The following is a 23,130-nucleotide window of genomic DNA, read 5'->3' on the forward strand; positions in this document are numbered from 1 at the left end:
CCTGAGATTGCAGTCATCTGAAAGCTTGACTGGTACTGGATCTTCCTACCAGGTGGCTCATTTTATACTGGCTGGCAAGTCAGTGCTGGCTGTTGGGGGCATACGGAGCTCAGGTCCTCTCTGTAGGGCCTCTCCACAGGGCAGCTTCAAGGACCTCAGAACCTGTGCCTGGTTTCCCCAAGAACAAGTAAACCAAGGAGCCAAGGAAGAAGTTGCAATGTCCTTTTTATGAATAGCATAGCTTCCTAAGTCACTCACACTTCTGCAGTAATCCTTCAGTCATATATGCCAGCCTGCTTCAATGTAAGAGGATATGAATACTGTGAGGTCAGGATCCTTGGGGACCGTGCTGAAGAATGGTTACCACAGATCAAATCCCAAAATCTCTCTCTCTCTCCTTCCTCTCTCTCGCTTTACGGTTTATTTTAATCAGGATTCAAACAAGGTCTATATCATTACATTTATTACATTTTCTTGATATGGCTCATATGCTTTAATTTCTGGGCTCCCTTCTCTCTTTTGGTTTTGTTCTTATTTCTTTGCCCCTCCCTTTTTTTTTTTTTCAGTAACCATGTTGTTTGTCCTTAATTTTTCTGGATTTTGCTGTTTGCATCCTGTGATGTCATTTAACATTGTCCTTTGATTCCTGTGTTTCCTGTAAACTGGTACTTAAATATAGAATTCACAACTTCACTGGTAGTGTTTATTTCCATTAGCATCCTCCAAAGGTGATATTATAAAAATATCATTATAAATTTTAAAATATTTGATTTCAATCCATTGCACTTGTAATTATCAGTACTGAAACAATCCCATCTCTGGCCAGTAGGAGCCTCTTTAGATTAGCCCCCGAGTCTTTGTAAATTATACTAGTCAGCTTTGATAGCTTCTTTGCTTTCTGCAATAATTGTTTCAGGTTCATCCTATATATTTCCTGTGCAGACCTTTATGTACCATTTCTCCAAGGAGCTGCGGCTCCTTTTAGTGGGTAAATGAGACCACAATTTGGGCATTAAGAGTGTGATTGTCTTTCAACTGGCTCCTTTCTCCCAGGCTATTCTCCAAGTCACCTGAGATGTGAAGATGCAGATATGACCACTCACTTGCTCCTTTCAGTGCTGTTACCCTCAGGACAATGCCAGCTCCTTACCCTAGTTCAAGCCTGCGGGTCTTCTAGGCATGAAATGAGCTGCTGTGTTAACCTCTTCTGTTTAATTTGTAATTTGTGGACTCATTGGTGGGGAAGACTGAAAGGGAGTTCATGCTCCTGCTCTGGTTATAAAGATTGGGAGTGGGGAGATTTCGCCCAAACTGCCTCACAGCTTCCCCCTCCACCCCAGCTGTAGCCTAGCCAGAATGAAGGTACGGATGGAAAGATGACACCGATCCAGGGGGCACTAACCTTAGCGATGCCTACACTGGGCAACAGTGAGGGCTGAGGATCTAGAGACAGCACACCTGGGTTCTCCTTAGATCTGCTGCCGCCTGCTGGCATGACCTTGTAAGTTACTGATCATGTGTAGTAAATACACCACCTTCTCAGGCTATTTAGACTATTAAAACCTGAAAAGCACTTTACACAGTGCCTGATATATTGTGAGCTCTATGTTGTGCCTTGTGTCTACCCCCCAACTAAAATAGAAGGCAGCACAAGGATAAAATTGGGCTTTAAAGAGCCTTTGAGACTGACTTTTTTTGAAGTCAGCAAGAGAAAAGATGCTTTAGGTACACTTTCCAAGTAAAGAAAAGAAGTGGCTATCCTTAGCTGGGACAAGAGTATGTAGAGTCCAAAGAAGTCAACTGGAGTAACCTGGATGAACCAGTCAAGTCCTAAGAAGCTCTGTGGCTACAACAAACATGTCAACCAGAGGGCAAACGTCCAAAATGGAATAACCTGATTGTAATGCAAACTTTGGTTTATGTCATATATAAACTACGAGGACAAGCATTTTTATGCTTTTCACTGATGATTCCTAGTACTTGGAATAGTGTGGCCATAATGGTGACTAATAGTACTTGCAGCAAGTTGGTTATGCCTTTTTATTATGCATCCTCAAATTCCAAAGCTTGGCTGCCCACTGAACCAACTGCACATGCTACCACAAAACACCTACAATATAGGCTGGGGAAGGGGAGGACTGGAAAAGGGCCTGGGTTATGTATTGGACAGAGAAAATCCCCAACCTGTGTGGCAAGCTGGCCTACAGAAAGAGCACCTAAGTGGTTGTAGTGGTGGGGTCCTTGTTTCTATTCACACCTAGAGCAGAAATTCTTGTCCCACTCCCAGCCCCACTATCTGACTAGTAAGTCAGACGGTACCCAAGCCCCATGTTCAGCTATGGCCTTGAATTTAACATACACTAACGCCAGAAAAGGTTAATGAATTTTATTTTTTACAAATTAAGACTATGTAGATTTCATATATTTCTTAATCAAAAACACCTTTGTCTTCACATTATGAGTTAGAGAATGCAGCCTGAGCTGAAAACCAAGGAACTAGAAAAGAAAGTGAAAATTACAGTGATTACTCTATTAAAAACTTGTTAGACATTTTCTTTAAAAGTAGTTTTTTGTATCTTGTCATTCTTGGCACTGTTTCTAAAGAAAAACTCCTTTATCCCAAGCAAGAAAAGCACAAGAGATGAAATCTGGCTTCAAGTGATGTAATTCAGATTCTCAGGCCTAGCAGAGAATCAACAAATTTATGGAGTTGCTATTTGGGGTTTAATGGGAAGAAAGTCCCTTTAGTAAGTTCTCAAGCCAGAGGCTGGAGGCAGCAGGTAAATCAGAGGGCAGTATCCTCTGTGGAAGCAAGCCATTCTGGGTGGCATGCCACTCCAGGAAGAGAGTCTGGGAACAAATCACTTCGTGGAATGGCACAGTGATGTGGTGCACTGCAGACCAGTAGCCACTGGGTCAAATCAGTGTACTAGGTAACTGTGTACTGAGTGTGAACAGGGAGAGCCAAAATGGTGTCCTTCTGGAAATGAGCTTTCGATGGCTCAGTTCCCCTTACACGGAAGCCCTGTGAGTAGCCAGAGGCACACTGCTCCCAAGGCCTGCCCATCTGTGCTACCTGACTGTGGCAACCCACAGAGAAGGAGCTGGTAATCCCCATTAGTACTGCCCTCTGCCACTTAAAACCACAAAGCTGCAGGGAATCAGGTGTCTTGCAGGTCACCTGGGCTCTGCTAGGAAGGCTGCAGATTTATGGAAACAAGTGAACAGCCAAAAACTAAAGTGCATGTGTAAGATGAACACTTATCTCCTGCCCTGAATCTCTGGCTTGACACTACCTATTATCAGGTGAGACATTACCAGGATGGAATATAAGAAAAATGCACCAAAGGACTGTTATGAATGCTGCCTCCTAAGTCATCACAGCCTCATTCTGTTGATCTGAACAAAGGACCCCTCAGTAGAGGGATTTTGTCCCAAACAACTCCTTATCTAGGTTTGTCTGGTAGGATCAGTTACGATTACCCCCAGAGGCTCAACCATTCCTCCTTCCCTGTTCTTCCTCTCCTGGGACCTTTAATCATAGCCACCAGGTAGAGGCCACTCAGTAACTAAGGTGATAACCAAAAAACAAAACAAAACAAAAGACCAGGGGAAATTTGAGAATTCTCTGCTCTACCTTGCCATACATAATCAGCTTTTTTATCAATGCCTGACAGGAATTAGTTTTCCCTTTGGGCTGAAATCCTCCACCCCAGGAATGGAAAGCAGTCAGATTCCCTGAGGGTTAGATAAGGGATAGGAAAGGGAACACACACAAATCCACATTCCTCGTGATGGCAAGGCAGAAAGGTGTGTTTGCCAGACAGCAGCGACTTGGGCAGCTCAGAGGAAGCAAAGCATCCACCAGAAGAGGCTCTTCATTTTCTTTGTAGGAGCTGACAGAAGCTCAGATATAATGAGCGCAAGTAACAATGCGACCAGCGAACTTCTTTCCAATGGAAAAGACACTGCCCAGTCCCACAGGAACTGTGCACCAACCAAACAGTGCCGAAGAAGGAAGGGCCGAGGAGGCTCTACCCAACAGTTCATATTCACTTGGTACAGCACAGCTGGGAAGCAGACTCCTGGAGTTGGCTCCCTTTGCGGGTCTCACTCATTATGGTGGACTGGCTGCCTGAGCAGAAGAGGCTAGGGATGGGGATGGCAGAAAAAGGGGTGGGGAAGAACCCCAGGAATATGAAGCCAAACTCCAAACTATATCTTGCTAATTAGTTTTTTTGATCAAAAAATTCAAAATAGAGAAAACCACAAAGTACAAAAGCTTTTCTGATGCTTTTCATTATCACAGAACACGCCACCTGTAATGTGTGCAAAGAGGAAATAAGGGGGTGAAGGAAGAGGAAGCCAAATTGGGAAAGGCAGGATGGTCGTTTCACTTCTTCTCTTTTTTCTTGTCCTGGAAATGGGAGAAAAATTACTCAATTAATTTTTGCTATCTGACATTCAAAATAAAACTCCAGTGAGCCAATACCTGTCTGCTTCTGGTTAGGGACTGGAAGGGATCAAGATGACACAAAGGAATGAGAAATGCTCCCTGAGGGCAGCAGGAACTGAATCTTAACAATCTTCCACTGGTGGTGCTGACAGACTTGACAAGAATAAAGTTTAAGCAGCTGTTCCCACTCCCACGCCAAGAGTACCTAGGCGGGCTACCTGATCACTCTTGGCTACTCACAACCATCACAGCTCAGATCCCAACCAGTGAAGGCTGCAGATAGGCCATCTACCCTAAAAGAACTAAAAGAGAGGTCAAGGCTGACTTTCCATTAGGCCTGAGAAGGAAGCATAAATCCTGGGCATAAACCAACATTCAGAAATAATCTAGTCCAATGGAACTCTTCATTCAATCTTGGGTGGAAGCCCAGTGTATTAAAGAAATGAAAGTTGAGTTGCTTTGACTGACACTGGGGCATCCGCTTGGTGAGAACCATTGATCCTATCTAGTCATCAGCTTCGACCACCACTGCACTGTCTCTTGTTCCATAATGTCTGTAAGAAAAGCTCGTGGTTTCATTTGTTCCCCTCCTGCTGAAGTAGACTATGTTTGACACTCACTAACTGTATAGAGAATGCTTCTTTGGAAAAAATTAAGACCAACAATGGATAAAATTGGTCCACTTTTGAAATATATTTACAAAAGCTGGTTGCCAATATTCTACAAATCGTCTAGAATATCTTTTTCTGAGTCATGACTATCTTTATAGCCTTGAATTCTTCTTATAGTAGATTGTTTCTTGCTGTCGCTGAACTCTTTTGCCTTTGATACTAATCTTAGGGATTAGTTTTTTTTTAAAAAAAAAAAAGAATTGTTTTCACTTGTTCCTTTGTCTCCATCAGCTAAAGACTTCTGGCTTACTTCTTCTCAAGTGGCCTGCCTTATAGTAACCCTGAACCTACACAGGGTATAAACAAGTTTTCAGATTTGAAGTATACACAGGTGCTGAGCTCAGGAGCAGCCATTCTCTCATCTCTGGATGGGTGGTGGGCTGACTGACCTTCTCATTCATAGCCAGGATCATCATGAGTTTTCTGAAGAGAGTAACAAAATCTAAGAAGAGGTCAATGCAGTGCCTGAAAGAGAACCAGATTACAAATTGCACTTCCTACTTTCCTTTATCTATAAACCCACAAAGATGCAAAACATAAAAACTCCACCCCATGAGTCAGCTTCTCCAACATTCCACCACCAACTAAGGAAGTATAAAACTCTGGTGTCTGAGATCGTTTCAACACAATGAAGCCATGTAGCACAGAGAAAAGAAACATTGACTTTAGACTCTATAGAGGCCCAACTCTGAACCCTGAACTACCACTAACTTTGAGAATCAAAACATGAAAAATTATATACAATTAAAAAATTATATGTGCTAAAATATACAAAAGTAGAATAAAAGGTGGAAAATCCCTTTCTCTCTCTTCTGCCTAGAGGTAACCACTATTAAAAGTATGTGTATATAAATACATATTATTAATTTTTAAAAATCTGATGTCTTTCAGGAACTGAGGGAAAGTATGCTATTTGGTGCATAGTTCCAAAACCATGGGTATCCTGCCACATACGCCTCTGAAGCTTGCCCATTTAAGTTCAGCCTATGCCATCTGCTCCACTCTTATCCCTACCAATGTGGACAAAAAGGTGGATGGATCAGGCAAAGGATGGTCCCCAGAATTCAGAAAAAAGCTGTGGAATTGAGCAGTGTGCCACACCCTTCATTCTCATTAAAGACCAGTATTCACACTCACCAGATATAATCCTTATCTCCATTTTCAGCCTTTTCGATAATGAGTTGAGTATCAAAAAGGACAAAGCCACACATGACCAACAGCCCCAAATATAGGTTTGCCTAACAAAAGAATGAGATGAGGTTACGTTATGGTAGACACCATAGGGAAAAAAGCCATACTTCCTTCTGGCTCTTGGCCACTTGAAAGTACATCAAATGCTAACACCACTGACACATTAACATTCTTGGGAACTGAGCCTATGGTGAAGACCACATTACTTCCCTTGGCACAATTTTGCATTTACTTTTTAGGTCACTGGAAGAGCTTCAATCATTTTTAATAAGCTGCCGCTGCTGGACTGGCCTTAGAAAAATGATCTCTGAGCAAACCGTCTTCTCCTTAGCAACGTCTAACTCGTTTAATCTGAACTTTCACTGACAGCAGAAGGCTCCAAGAGCACTGCCCAACAAAGGTGAGCATTATGGAGGATTCTTGGTCTATCTTGCTTTAGGGTTAAGCAAGAAAAAGAAGTGAGAGGCAAATGGCCACTAGAAAATTATATGCAAAGTCTTACCTGGAAAAGCCAAATGGATCCAAAGAAAAGATTCCCCAGGGAAGACAAGAGCATCAGGCTCATGGCTGACATCAAGATACCTATAAGAAAGAACAAAAAGCTGTCTTGAGAGAAGCCCAAGTAGAGCAATACCATTAAGGCCATTCCTATGTTCCCCGCAAAATGAAGGCTTTCTATTTCAAATCAAGAATAACAAGGCAGAAGTTAAAAATTCAGGGAAATAGCCCTCGTGAAAATCCTGGCTAGAGACTCTCTCTCCGTTTCCAGTTCATACTTACCTCCCAGAAAGAGGTAGCTACGGCGCCTGGCATAGAGAGCACTCAGGGTGAAGCAGGTGAAGATCATTGCTGTGCCCATGAAGGCAGTGGGAAGGATGCTATTAAGATAAAGACCATCAGATTGAGGGCTATAAGAATACAGTCTGTATTTAGTAGGTACATTCATAAAAATAGGAAAACAAGACACGTCTACAATAGTTACCTGGGGTTGATGGCAATGCACAGCTCCAAAGCAGGGCCCAGACCAACACCTAGAAAACAAAAACCCCAGAACACAATGTTTCCATCAATTCTTGAAGAGGACCCTCATCCAAAAGCTGATCATTAATAGCATTAGCCCTATCTAATGGGGCTAATTAGCCCTATCTAATTTTTTTTTTAGATAGGAGCTTAGCCCTGTCTAAGCTCTATCTAAAAAAAAAAACCATGAGGACTAAAGTAATTAAATCTCTTCTATTCTCCTTGTTTTCAAGAAACATAAATAAATAACTCATTATAAACAGAGCTGCAAAACTGTCCTCTTAGCTGAAAATCATGGATGACCCAAGGGGGAATAGAGATCAGAAAAAATGAAACAGGCATGTCAAACATCTGTTTGCAAAACCCTGGAGAGGAGGGATGTGAGCCTGTAACGTGGGCCAGGTCAGGAATTAGATTAGAATTAAAGGATTAAGAGTAAAGCAGAGCCTTGTGGCCAGCAACCTTGCAGTCATGCAGGACTGACCCCTTTTGTAGCAAAAAAGGCCAGACCAGTTCTGCACATGAACACTTGCCAATAGGAGGGCATAGCAGCAACCTGTTCTGGCTCTAACATTTCGTCTACTTTGGATACTCTTTTCTCCTGATTATTCCACCCCTTAATGCCTTCAAAAACTAGCTTTCCCCGATCTGAAAAATCTTAATCTGTAAATCTTTGCCTTTCTATAATTTCTTCAACATGGTATAGATTAGACTCACTCAGAATGAGTTGTACTAACTCAAATATTGCTTTGCAAGTATTTTTATTATGTAGTTTTAGTCCTGTTTCCCTTAATGATAATTCTAGAAGTACCGTGCTTTTAATTATTTTCTTGAGAATCAGCAAAGTGCCCTGTGTGATAGATCTCAATGTATGGCTTTAGCTAACTGTAAGATTCAGAACAGATGCCCCTATGATAGTTGCCAGTGTTGAGTCCAACGAAGTCAGATTCTTGGGCCTCGTTTAGTCCCACGTCTACCATTAACAAGTAACACTATTTAAGCTCGTGATTCAAGTACACAGTGCTTATTTTTTAATACAAAAGTAGAAGTCGGTCACTAGTTACAAAGAGCTTACCCTCTGGATAAGGAAGCAAGATGTACCTACATGACATAAGAAAGCAATACAAGGCAAATACTTTCAAATATAAGGGTAGATAGTAAGTATACAAGTTGGGGTGAATCAGAATAAATATAAATCTTGGGCCTTCGCCTGAAAAAATACTAAACAGCCCTTACCACAAGTTAGACCAATCCCTTAACATACCTGTAAGGAAAGCAAATCCAGCAAGAAGTCCCAGTCTTTTTTGCTCAGTTTCATGGCTATGAGGTGTTGCCATCAGCCAAATCATCAACCCCAGGGAGCCCAGGGCAGAGAGCAGGCCAGCCTGTAAAATCCAGAGTCTGTAATTAAATACTTGAAAGTACTGAATTTATTTTGAAGGAGACCTTATTAGATTCAAATATTCATCTTCCCAAATTTACCTCTAACTGGGAGCAGTGGAAAAGGCAGTGGGGGCTGAAGAGAGAAACTAGAAGCCTTGAAAGACAAGGTTAGGATCATGGTTAATGCGAGAGGCTCTTCTGGCCTAGAGAGTCCATAGACTACAACTATCCAAGTCAAACTATGAGTCTTGACCAAGAAATAGGAAAGAAGAAGCAATGTGACATGTGCTTGAAGCACATTCCCATCTGTAGAACACACACATACACACAAATACATATACACACGCAGAGGGGAAAAAAAACAGAGAGAGTGCTATAGACTAAATGTCTATGTCCCTCCAAAAATTCATGTTTAAATCCTAACCCCCAAATGATGGTATTTAGAGGTAGGGTCTTTGAAGGTGATTAGGTCCTAAGGGTGGAGCCTTCTTGAAGTGCTCTTATAAAAGGCAATTCAGAGAGCTCCCTTGTCCCTTCCACCATGTGAGGACACAGCCAGAAAATGGCCACTCATGAACCAGGAAGTGGACCCTTACCATACAACAAATCTGCCAGCGCTTTGATCTTGGACTTCCTAGCTTTGAAACTATGAGAACTCTGTTGTTTAAGCCACCTAATCTATGATATTTTGTGATAGCAGCCTGAATGAACTGAGACAGAGGGCAAGTACCAAAATGTTAACAGTATGTAGTTATTTCTAAGTGATGGGATTATGGAGTTTTATATTTACTTCTTATCATTAGTCTTTAATCTGAATTCTACAATGAACATGCCTTCATTTTAGCAGGAAAAAAATTCTTTTTGAAAAGTCATCAGAAAAAAGAGAAATCTTTAAGGATGTATATACATGCTGAAGTTCCTTCTTTCCTTTAAAGATAGAGTCAATTCTTGTTTTTCATAATAGTTACGTTCTATAAAGTCACTATAAACAATGAATTCATGAATACTGAACAATTGCTCCTGGGGGAAATAAAAGGTTAGATTCTTGTGAGCTTCTGGTCACAACATTTTCATCAACTGATCAATAGATAACTTTGTTTTGTGTGTGTTTTCTGTTTAAAGACACTCTGATATCTATTATGTATTCATTAACATTGAGCTCACAGTCAACAGCATTATAATTCATGCCAGAACAAAGCTTATTTAACACACATATTTTCTCCATAAGCCACGTCACAGTCTTCTCTCACTTAGGAACACTAAAGGCACTTTAGCACAATGCTTGGGGGCCATTTTAAACTGTAGAATTACCAACAAAAAGCACGAAAATACAAAATGTCCCACTAAACAAACTCTGAAAGGGACACTTGTTTACAGTTTGAGAACCTGAATTAAGGCAGTGTGTCGCCTTGTTCAACTCCAGCTGGAACATGGGACAGGCAACTCAAATTTTTTGCTGCTCCACATGACTGCAAATGTCTACAAAAGTATTGATTTTAGGGTTACAAATAAACTTTAGTGAGTAGGTAGGGATATTCATAAATATGGAATCCATAAATGAGGGTAACTTTATTTTACATTATTTAAAAGGGCCGCTCTTGCCTAAAAGGTAGAATATGTTTTAGTCTAAACTCAAGGGATCAAAGTCTTATCCTTTGAGTATTGAAAGTAACTTTTCACACAACCTCTGGCAGGAGATGCCTAAGCACAGGAATAGTTCACAGCAGTGCCAATGCTAATGCAACACACCCCTGTACTTACACTAAAGTGGACACTCTAAAAAGGATAAGCCTTGGCTAGTGAGAACTTCAAACTTATTGGTTATTCCTCAACCGTCCCTTCTATTTCTGCTGACCAAACAAACTCTCCCTCAACACAGGAAAACTGTGTTATTGAAAGGTTTCACCCAACCATGCAGATAAAATGGGACAAATCCTTAAAGATTTCAACCTTGCCTGTCCTGGTAATTAATCATACAATCAGTGTTTTGCATCCAAGTATTCCACAGTCATTCAGACCAAAAAAAAAAAAAAAAAAAAGAGGAGAAATGGAGGAAAAGATAAAAAGGCAACTGTGCAGAAGAACCCCAGCATGTATGTCATGCTTCTACTCAGTAGAGGGTCTTATATGTAAGGAACACACTAGTGTCAGAGTTAAGACATTCTGTATCTAGACACTTCAGTATCTAGACAGGGCAGCGTTACCAGAAAATTTAAATGGCTCTACATGTCCTGATTTAATGGCTGGCTTTGGCTGAGTTCAGATCCCGGACTACCGAAAAAGATTAAGGACAGTCAGAGGCTTGTACTACCCTGATGAGCTAGTTTCTTCCAATTACAATTTGTACAATAGTAACTAGGAGAGAAAACTGCTCTTACCTGAATGAAATGAGTGACCACATGGACATAAGCCCCTGCAGCTGCCACAAACATACAAAGGGCAAAGCTGGCATAGACCTTCTTCAGGTGTTGCTGTGTCGAGGGGGTTCTAGGAAAGAATGTTAATAACAGCCATCACTTTAGGACCAATCCAATCTCATCTCTTCTCTCTCTTCTCCTTTCCAGGAAATATATAAAAATCATATTAAATTAAAAAAATAAATGTTTTGAAAATAGGTTAACAGAGATTGCTGGGGAAGAGCCAAAAGCCCCAAATTATGAAGAATCAGTATCAAAACTAGAATATCTATGTGGCTTTCCAATGACTACACAGCAGCCCTTAGAATCTTAGTGCTTTTGTCATATATTTGGGATTCTAGTACAGTTAATAAACCAGAGAAAAGAAGCCAGATATGAAAGGAAAAGCAATAAGAAACTGTAGTCAAGGTCAAAACACTTACATGTGGGAAAATTTTAAAAGCGCATCAAAGTTGATCTTCCGATCAAATACGTTCATGATGCCAGAGTCTGTGGGACACAGCCTCCACTCTGTAGAATAAAGGATAAAAGGAAGAAAGGTTATTTTAAAGACACAAATAAATACAGAATAACATAAATTATATAAAAATTGCTATAAGTTAAGACAAATGAAAGCTATTTAAAATCACAACCATTTTTATTTTTGTATATTTCCTTCTAGAATACATTTGCAATCATAATCAACCATATTAAAGGGGACAGAGGAAAAAGCCCATTTTCTCCCCAAACTATTTCATCACAACCATTTGATTTCTATTCTTTCGGAAGGTAATTTACACCTTTAAAAGACAGTTTGTTTCTTTGAGAAATTCTCAATTAGCAACCTTGTTAAAGAAACCCAGTCACTGAAACAGAAAGCAATTTTATATTGTTTCAAGATGCTACAGAATTCCTTCAGCAAAGGCACAGAACCTCAAATATTAAAAAAGAAAGAAAGAGAGAGAGAAAGAGAGAAAGAAAGAGAGAAAGAGAGAGAGAGAGAGAAAAAGAAAAACTATATAGCTGGGTCTGGCACTAGGACTTGCATTCTAAATATATATGTGTAGAAGCTTTCTACCTAATGTACTTTAGAACTGAACTAAAGGGGATTCAGTTTTAAAAAGAGGAAGGTTCCTACTTCCATCAAAAAGGAATTTGTGCAAAAAGGATTTTTTTAACACAATTTTAGAACCTGTCCTACAAAAGTTGGTACAGTACAAAGAATTCCTGCATATCCTTTACCCAGACTAAATATTGCTATTTCACCATATTTGCTTTATTTTCTTTCTATATATAGCAATATATACTTAATATTTTTTCTAGCCTGCAGACACAATGCCCCTTTTCCTCTAAATACTTTAGTGTCTATATCCTGAAAACAATGATAAAATCAGGAAATTAATACTGATACAATCTGATCTATAGACCTTATTCAGATTTTGCCAACTGTCCCAATATGTCAGAAAGGGGATTTTTAAACTGAATTATACCCAGGTAACACTACATCAATACCATAAAGTCAGGCAGGCTATTAAGTTTTGCTCCCTCCCCTATCTCAAATGCAATCCTAAATATGCTTAATCTACAGAACTAAAAATCTAATCAAGAGCTTTTATCTTTCCTACAAATAAACTTCCAGATTCTTATCAGACCCATAATGCCCATCCATTTCAAATTTACCCAAAAAGGTGGGGAGGAAAAGGACTGAAACACAAAAGGAAAGTTTTTTTGGAAGACAGGCCAATTATTCCCGCCCATTCTAATCAGCACCTAGCCCAATATTCAGCAAAATTCATCTGAGCCATAAAAGTTATAATCCCAAAACTGATTTCCTGAGAAATTCTGGCCCAGTGGAAAGATGACATTCTTAGAGTTCAAAAGCACACTATCACGTGTTTCCTGAGGGTCTCTCTCACAAACAAAACAAAATGGCTGGTGTGCTTTCTCTGTTTTCCACGTTCCTTTCTCACCGTCCCTACTCACCTCAATTCTTTTGTTAGTTCTGTTCTTAAGGATGGATACAGGGATAAGTTGGAGAACCTACTAAAGCTGCTGCTCTCATCTCTAAGTCACGGGACTCTGGGTCCTCTTGATCTAGATGGTGCAATTATTGCAGGCAGTTGCACTGCCAACCACAGCCTTCCATAACCATGATGACTATGTCCTCTAGAGAGCACACTTACAGCATGGCAGAATCCAGCACCTGGAAAGTGTCTTTGTTTAAGGCTTCCATTAACACTCCTAATGACGTCCCTAGACAGAACTTGCAACAGTACTGAAGCAACCTTCAGAGCCGAGTTTCTCAGTAGTAGTCACAACGACGCTAAAGTACCTCTTGCTTCCAATTTCAAGAGTTGAAAAAAAGGACGAGGGTAAATCCTCAAATATCCAGGGGATTGTTAGTTGGAAAGGGGCAACACTCTGTAACCAGACCCCACTGAGTGGAAACTTAGGAGGGAGAATGGCAGAAACGCCATTCTCTGTTCACTCTCATATTTCCCAAGGGGTACCAACTGCCTTTCTGGGACTCTCTTACAACTGCAAATGGAAAACCCAAAACCATCAAAGGTTGTGAGGGTAAGGAGGGAGGTGGCAAATAGGAATTTCTCCATGATTCAGTAATGGCTTATGATTTAAAATGATAAATAAATAAAATAAGTTTTCCAATATCACTACCTATTCTAACATCTAAGTGAAATATATAACTACCAAATTTTGTAGATGTGAAGATACACAGCAATTTTAATAATAGCTTTATGGGGGGGAAAGAAATGCAATAAAGTATACATTTAATATGACATGTCTAATTACATAATTTCAGAAACGTTAAAATGTAAGGGGAAAATAGTTAAGTCTTAAAACCAATGAAATATGATAACCTGTTCTAGGTCTGTTCTAAATAGACAAAAACTAAGGTGCAGATAAGGAATGAATTAAAGTATTTAAAACCATTAACCAAACAACTCAGCTAACATTCCAGAGGTTCCCCACAGTTAAATAAAAATCCTTTTTTTTTTTTTTTTTTTATGTGCATTAGTCTATGGCCATGCCACCCTAAACAAGCCCAATCCCTTCTGATTTCAGAAACTAAGCAGGGTCGGGCCTGGTTAGAACTTGGATGGGAGACCACCTAGGAAGATCGAGTGCTGTAGGTGTAAAACAAAACAAAACAAAACAAAACAAAAAAACAGTGCATTAAAATGGTAAGTTTTATGTTATGCATATTTTACCACAATAAAGAAAAAAAGTATATTACAGGTTACTCAAAAATTCTTCAGTATAGTAGTCCCAACACACTATTACAAAATAAGCCCATTACAAAATCAATACCAGCATTGGTCTTATCTGGAACCCCAACTCACAGAAATCTAGAAACTGGATCCTCTTTCTCATTCCCCAGTTCTATACTAAACTCGAAAACAAGGAGGTGGGATTATTTACATAGAATGCAATGTGGACAGTGCCTCCTGAACTCATGGGAAATTTGCCTGCACTGCATTTGTAAATGACAAGTAAATGTTCAGGCGTTAAGCATAACCAAATTCCTTTAATTTGGTCCAGAGCCTCATTTTATACCTTCTTCCTTAGGAGAGCAGAAATCCATAAACTCATCAGAATCTGTTAAAATCTGTCATGCATATACTGCTAAAGCTTTCTTGGAAGTGTCACCATTCTGTGGTTCTCCCAGTCCAGAGCCACTCAAAAACAACAAAATTTACTTTGTTTTACACCTACAGCACTCTTAGCTTTACTAAGAAAGAAAAATTTGTTTTGTTTTACACCTACAGCACTCTTAGCTTTACTAAGAAAGAAAAATTTAAGTAAAAACACTGTTTTGTGGTAGGTATTTTGTGGTCTGTTTTACTTGGGGAGGGAAGAGCAGCAGAGGCAGACAGGAGATAAATATTCTTATCAATGAACATCTATGTCTTATGTTTTGTTAAATCACTTATTTTGTCGTGGGTATCTTTCTTACCCTTGTCCTAAAATGAAAGATAATCAAGGGCCAAGCCTTAAATTAAAAAAAAAACAACAACAAAAAAACAATTTTCTGCGATCTTATTCCAACACCTATTAAGTACAATGCAAATGAAACATGGCCAAATGGCCAAAAGCAATGCAAAATAAAAATGATCATGCATTTATTATGTATTAAATTTTTTTCTTCCCTTTGAAAAATAAAAGCCTGCTAAAGGCTGGAGCCTGGATAGAAGCTGCCTCACTATATATGATTTAACATTAACCCAGCAAGTCAAAGCAGCACTGCTCACACATTTAAACATTTTGTTTGTGAGTTATGGTTCTTTAATCCTTCTGTAGTAATTTGACCTTCTTGAACTCTGTTTCCACACACTCAGAAGAGGCCAAATTGATACTTAAAAGAGAAGAAAAATCCCATGTGGTTAAATAAAAAAGAGGGTTGTTTATTATTTTCAAATTTTTATTGATTAGTTTTTATTGATTAGTTTTCATGCTCTGTATAACCATGTCCCTAGCATAGTGCTTAAGAGCATGACCTGCTGTTACATTTGAAACCTGGCCATTATTTTCTTAGCTGTATTACATGCAGCAGTTTCTGGCATGTAATCTCACTGTACTTCAGTTTCCTCATTTGTAAGAGTAATATATAATATTACCTACTTCACTGGTTTGAGAACTAAGTGAGATAATACAAATAAACTGCTTAGAATAGCGCTTCATACATAAGACTGGCTCAATATGTTAACCACTGTTGTCACTAGTGTAAATATCCATTATTTGCATGTCCTCAGTGTACACTTCATCTATTGATAGTCTAGTTTAGAAGACACTTATCATAGGCCTAATTTACATATGCCCTGGAAATTAATCTTTAAAAAATTATTAAATCATTAACTTACAGCTAGCTATATTCTGAAGGTTAAATATTTACCTAAATGAGAAAGTAAATTTAAATGGGGGTGGGTAGAAGTCTAAGAAAATTATACATTAGAATTTAGAGGAACGTGATAAATTTTATTACTGGTAAAATGACTTTTCTTTAAACGGCATGTCTCTCTTCTGGCACTGTATACTCCACCTCCAGTCTCACAGGGCCACAGGCCTTTTGAGACAGCCTAATAACCATTAAGTGATAATCTGATGTGGTAGGGCTTTTGATGAAATAAACGGTCATTAGCTTGATGCTTTCCTTGCTACCCATAGGAAGTACGTCTATTTAGTTTTAAGAAATTTCATTTCAACTAGGGCAGGGCTTTGATTGTCCTAGATCTGGACCCTACATGTCTCTGCTCCCCACCTCTCTTACTTGGGCCAAATTCCCTGGATTAGCTAACACTGAATCCTGTCTCTTTTAGGGACTGGACTGCCTCAGAAACAAACCAGTACCTGGAGTTGGAATGTCTACTGCCTTCAATAAATTACTTTTTGTACCAAACTTTGACAATGTTGAATCTCCCTTTCTATAACTACAACTGTTTGACAGACACTGAATCATAAGAAGGCCCCAATGTCCTAAATACATAATCATCTTCCAGTATAAACCGGCAATCCCTCCCCAGTAACACCATATTTAGCCCAAATGAGAGCCAGCACAGATTAAGACAAACAGCACACCTACTCAATCCTCATCCTTGAAGGTCTTTTTTCAAGTGTTTTGGATTCCAGTTAATTGTGCCCAAACTTCCTCACACGACTGTAAGCACCTTCAGAGCGGATTGATTGCATGATTCCGCTTACTATCTCCCAAACTTAAGCATAACCAGAAGTCTCCAGAGCAAATCCAGACCCCATTATCTGATCTAGAATATTTATAACCTCAAATCAACATCCCCCAGCTGGCTCAGAGGGGAACCTACCTTGAGGAGTCACTCAAGTGGCCCTAAATACCAACCTCTACAGTTTCTCATTCCTTGGTTTTAATATTGTCTTTGGAAAACAAAAATGTGTATAAAAACGACTGTATGATATCTGGTTAGAAACTCTGGGGAAACAACACAGTTGAGTGGAAGACACTTCTACCAGCTTCTACAGTGAAGTCAACGTAGCAAAGGAAAATTTAGAAGATTGAGTATCAAGAGAATATTCAGTGTTTTCCCAGAGGAGAATAATACTCTTGGGTAGTTTATGAAATAAAGTGAAACTCTTTAAGCCAGCAGTAGTTACTTTCTATAATAATACCACTGACTACATTTATATAAAATTTTTACAACTTTCAAAATGCTTTTATATACATAACCCCCCTTTGATCTTCACATCAATCTACGAAGAAAGGGTAAGAATGATTAGTCTCACTTTAAAGATTAAAAAGGAAGTTCAAAAAGGCACAGTAATAGTGGCACAAGTATTGGATTTGGAGTCACAAGTTCTGCCATCTTCTACCACGTTACTCTACGTAAATCATTTTACCTATGGTCATCTACACTTTCTCATCTGTAAGATAATTATCTGGCTCTACCAAGCTTATTGAATGCCAATAAGAAAATCTGTGTGAAATCATTGTAAAGTGCTAAAAGGACCTTAGTACTGACCAATAAGAGAGTCAAAATAAATAGCAGAGCCAGAACCAGGTTAGGGGATCTTTTGACCTTCAAAATCTGGTACTCTTTCTATTCTTACACCCTAGAGTAGAAAAGCAAGTTTTCTTTAAGCTGATTCCGGCCACAAGTAAAGAGAAATCTTTTTTTCTTTTTTTAAATTAACATATGCTGATTCTATCACACTGTTCTGTTTTTTTAGCATTTTCACAATAAGCGTGAACTATATCGATAACAGGAAAAAATACAGAAATGCCGACTGTCTGGATTAATTTTATCTTTCTTATTCTTTAGGAGACTAAGACTTCAGTCAGATCAACAGGAGATAAGGGAAGAGGGTACTAAATTATGTTTCCACAAGATGAATAATGTAAGAAGGAAACTCTGAATCTAAATTACAGATTGCATTTCTCAAGGATTCAACCATTCTGTCCCCACTGGAGAAAAATGGCAGAGAATCTAATGTAAACATATTACTGAAGTCAGAACAAAAAAATATCATATCAAGAGGAATAAGAAAACATCAAAGAGAGCAAATCTAATAATTACGGAAAGAAGTGTTCCCAGAAGCCATAAGAAATGTGGTTGTGTAACTGGAATAATCTTTCTTGAACTGAATTCTTAAACTACGCATTGATAAAATAGAAACAAATATCAATAAGTAACTAGAAAACCCCATTCTCCATTAACCTTTAACCTTAAAATCTTTGTGTTTCAGGCACAGTCAGATCTTCTACTGGATTACACATTCACAAATCAACTATTGCTAGAACAGAGTCTCAAGTTCGGAGAGGTTTTTGTAATTGTTTGATCAATAAAAGGCTGATGCGGTGGGCAATGCAACCTAGGCAGGTATGGGGTAAAAATTCCACTTAATACACAGAATACCACAGCCTACTTATTACCACAGCTCCAAGAAAAAAACGCCAACCCTACCTTTCCTGATTGGACTTTGAGAAAGACGCCCACAAGCTCAGGACCTAACGAAGCCAAGCCACCTCACCTGTCCGAAGGTAACCAATCAGACCAAAGCGGGGCTGCCTTGTGGTGCTGGGAAGCCAGGCCAAGCCCCGGTCTCTTCCCACCTCCTGCCTCTCCTTTTGGCTTCCACGTAACTAAGGAGCCTCGCGTGTCACAGAGGAATGTGACATCATCCGCCCCGCCGTGACAGAGCAGCCTGCCCGACAAGGCGCTTTCTCAAGACCCGGCCCCTGCCGCTCACCCAAAGGTGCCCGGCCAGAGCAGCTTGTAGCAGAGTGGCGACCGGTCGGGTGGGGCGAGGGTGACCAGAAACCCGTGAGGTTTCGCTTTCACCCTCAGAAGGGGTGGGGGACGTTCCCTGAATTCCAGAGGTCGAGGTTGGGCCTGGGCCCGTAGGAAAAGGAGGAACGCAGACTAGGAGGAAAGAGGAAAGGGAGGCTAAGAACTGGCCTTCGCTGACGCTCCCACGTAGAATGGGCGCCTCGACGCCCCCCAAAACCCAGTGGACTTGCACCCGCCCCTCCCCCACTCTAGTTCAGTTGCGCACGCGCAGTACTAGTTCCTGTCCTCCCCTCCCCGCCCAGCTTTCTGGAGTCCCGTCGCAGAGCAGGGCCTGTTCCCACTGGATGCAATCTGTCCGAAAATGGAGACTACTCTCATTAGTGTTCGGACAATAACTGCTAACCCAATCCTTCCCTTCGTCACTCCCGGCTTGCGCAGTCATTGCTTCAGACGTACCTTCTTACCCGCCTCTCAAGAGCCCACACAGCTCTCCCAACACCGGATATGTTTCTGACTCTCCCAGCGTCTGCTCGGGACTCTACCCTGCGTCCGCCCCTCCAGGAAAGCTCCGCCCTCAAGTTCCGCTTAAGACCAGTCCTCATTGGTCGTTGGCTACAAGTCTTCCGTTCCATTGGCTGTACTTATACAAACTTCGGCGGCTTCTTTCAGAGCCATTCGAAAATGCCTTTGTCGATCAAGATCTCAGCCACCAACCGGCGTCGTAGACAAGGTCTCCACCTTCTCCGATAGTAAGAACGGGTCGCTGTTCAAAGTCGCCTCTAGTGGAGAAAATGAAGAGGGGCAGGCCCCACCCAAGACACATGGCAAGGAATGGAACCCTCACGACGCGTGATGGGACAACGCTGTAAAGTCCAGAGAGTCTAATTTTAGGCTTGTTATGGAATGTTAAGGGGAAAAGGGATTCAGAAAACACATGGAAAGCGCTCTCATAGGGGCCAATTTGCCGTGAATCTAGAGGAGCTTAAGCTTCAGAGCATCTTTGAATCCACGGACCTAATAAAATGGTGGTTATTTTAAGTATGCCACCAAATTTGCGGTGGCATAGATAACTGGAACACTGTTCTTTCTACAAATCAATAAGAAAAAGACAAAAGTCAACATAAAATGTGCAAAGAGTATAAACAGACAATTCACGTAAGAGAAAACTCAATTGCCCAGTAAGTATTCTCACTAGTAATTAGAAAAATGCAAATTGAAACAATGGTATACCATTTCACCCAAGATTGACAAAACCAAAAAGTCTGACAACTCTAGTATTGGTGAGGAAGTGGAAAAATAGGAAATTATGCCCTATTGGTGTAATGGAAAATTAGCATAAACACTTGGAGAGCAATTCAACAAGATCTAGCAAAGTTGAAATGAACATACCCTCATAACTTCGAGGTATGTATTTTAATGAATATGCATGAAGATACATAGCTAAGGCCGCTCATTGCAGCATTTTTTAACAATAAAAAATTTAAAACATGGTGTGTTCATACCATGCTCTCTCAACAGGGTCGATATCACCTGAAAGGGGTAAAAACTGGTTCTTAGAGGCACCAAAAACCTTAAATGTGGTTTGGCAGTGACCCTGCAATATTTAATCCTATCCAACAAAACTCTTATTCCTTAGTATTTAATTTCTCTTGTTGAAAGAAATTAAAATTAAATGTGATTCATTTAAATTAAATTTTCTTCAGGGAGATAATAAAAGAAAGGTTGAGAAACAGATTTATACAATGAAAAACCATACAGCTGCTACAAGAAATTTATTAGACTTATATGTATCAACATGGATGCATCTTGAACACAATGTGAATGAAAACATTACATATTGTTAAATGCAATATGGTACAATTATGTAAATATAAAATAACACCCAGAACAATAATGTATATTATATATATAGCAAAAGTTTTTTAAAATTTGGACAGTATAAACATTAAATTCATGATAATACATAACTCTGAGGAGGATGGGAGATGAATGAGAGGGAAAGGAAGCTTCAACATACTTATAACGTCCTGTTTGTATGAAAAATTATCTGAAGCAAAAGTTATGAAATCTTAACGTATAATTTTAAGCAATGGGCACTTGGGGTTATTCTCAGTGCTCTTCTGTTTTTTTTTTCCCCCCCAAACTTTTCAAATGGAAACAAAACGAAAATTTAAATATTACAGAAATTCTTATTTGTTTTAGTTATGTGCAAGGCGCATCTGTTTTGAGTGGGTCTATATTGATGAAATTCAGTTTAGGAATATTGAACCTGAACAGGTGAAGCAGGCAGGGTTTGCTTATAAAACAAATATATTTTTTAAAACTCTTCTTGCCTCCTGGTTCTAAAGGTGTTCGAGTTTACTTGGCCCAGAAACACTCTGCTCTCAGGACCCTGTAGACCTTTCTTCTTTCTCCTCTCCTCTCTCTAATCCAGGAGAAGTAAATTCTTCTTAGTTTGGTAAAGGTCCTTCTTTTTTATCTGGCCAAGACACTATGCCCTTGAATACTTTGCCAAGGAAGCAAAATGCTTGGCAGGCATTATTGGTTCACTGACCCTATCCTACTTGCCATATTTACCCCCACCCCCATGGGAGCCAATAAGCACAATGCCAAGCAACAGCTTGATAAGGGAAAACAGAAAGAGAAAAAACAAAGGGGGAGTCTTAAATATGACTTAAGGCATCCAACCACAGCTGCCATATTGGGCGGCTATGTGATAGGCACTGTACTCTAGATCCTTTTACAATGTTTTGAAATTTAAACCCACAAGATTCCTAAACTACACTTTGTCTCGCCCCCTCCCTTGCTTTTTTATTTGTCCACATCACTGTCTATCTACCCTTAGGTTTCTATTTTACCCACTAAAGTCAAGCTAAATTACATACATATAAGCTGCCTCCCAGGAGGGGCTGGAACTTGGTTTTCAGAAAGAATACAAAAAAAATTTTAGTGGCTCAAGGAGACTGTTCTTATATAAAACAGAGGCCCAGGGAAATAGATATCATCCAGTCAACCCTGAAAATCCTCGGTGTGTATACATCCAACCTAAAGTTAGGGGACCACATATAGGGTGACTAACCATTCATTTACCTGGATCTAAGAGTTTATCAGGATGTGAGACTTTCATTGCTAAAACCCAGACAGGCAACCCAGGATGATTGCCAGCCCTAAATAACCTAAACCTGAGACAGAGCGAAGGCTGTAGGGTGGAGCCCTAAGCAGGGAAGAGGGCAGAAGCGAAAGCTAAGTGACCTCCTCCCACAGAAATGAATTTGAAGGAAAATTCTGTTGGGTTTCAATGATTTCAAAGAGCATAGATGCAGCTAATGACCAAAATACAAAACTAAAAGACCTTAGAAAGATCACTTAAGCTTTGTAACTTATTCATATTTATAATTTGTTATCCTTTGTGTATTATTAATGAGCAGAAGTAAGACCCTTATGATTCTAGGTTGTTTTAATTTTCTTCTTTTTACTTTCTATACTTTTTGCTTTCTATAATTCTAGTTAACATGTATTGTGTACTGCTTCTTATATGCTAGACAGTGTTTAAGATGCTTTATATGTATTAACTGATTTGATTTTTGCAATCTCTCTGGGAGGCAGGAACAATTGCTACATTTAAGATGAGGAAACTAGGCTCAAACAGTTTGCCCAAAGTCACAGAGCTTGAATTTGAGCTTCGGGTTTGTTCTTTTGAAGCCCATACTCTTAATTATTAAGCTGTACTGCTTCTCATTATAAAATTGGCATGTACTGTGAATGTAATTTTGTAAAGTTGCATGTGTGTTTTTAATAATATCTTTGAAAGAAAATGGCAGTTGTACTTGATTTTAAGGGCTAAGGGAAGTAAGAGGATGGTGGGAAGGAAAGTGGGAAGAAGAAAGGAGGTGGGGCACAACTTAGGAATGACTTAGGTCTCTTTTCTAAACTTAACTGTAGGGAGGCCATTGAGGTTCCCCAACAAGTGGGGATAAACATGGCTTCTCTGAGGTTATTTCTTCTGTATCTAACACCTTTCTTTTCCTGCTTTTATAACCCCAATCTCTCCTTCTGATTTCAAATGTACTCACCTTATTCTGCCCAGTAGTTTTGAGAACAAGCAGCTAACAGGAATGAAACATAATAAAATCCACACCATCACCTATAAATGTATGTATTTAACATTCTGTTTAAGATTCAGGAGGAACCTTTTCACTTCCCAGATCTTATTTGCGTGTTCATTGATATCTGAA

General features: G+C 39.6%; 1 protein-coding gene across 1 annotated transcript; it reads right to left on the reverse strand.

The window, feature by feature from the left end:
* Positions 1-2,371: 2,371 nt before the first annotated feature.
* Positions 2,372-19,386, reverse strand: TMBIM6 (transmembrane BAX inhibitor motif containing 6). Its single transcript, XM_039882092.1, has 10 exons — positions 19,352-19,386; positions 11,561-11,648; positions 11,100-11,208; positions 8,603-8,723; positions 7,301-7,349; positions 7,099-7,196; positions 6,821-6,900; positions 6,265-6,365; positions 5,517-5,592; positions 2,372-4,417 (listed from the first exon to the last, which is right to left on the reverse strand). Exons 2-10 carry the CDS (start codon positions 11,614-11,616, stop codon positions 4,394-4,396), a joined length of 714 nt encoding a protein of 237 aa, XP_039738026.1. The 5' UTR covers positions 11,617-11,648; positions 19,352-19,386; the 3' UTR covers positions 2,372-4,393.
* Positions 19,387-23,130: the final 3,744 nt, after the last annotated feature.

Source organism: Pteropus medius, unplaced genomic scaffold (assembly GCF_902729225.1).
Source record: "Pteropus medius unplaced genomic scaffold, Ma_sr-lr_union100, whole genome shotgun sequence".
NCBI classification, from domain to species: domain Eukaryota; kingdom Metazoa; phylum Chordata; class Mammalia; order Chiroptera; family Pteropodidae; genus Pteropus; species Pteropus medius.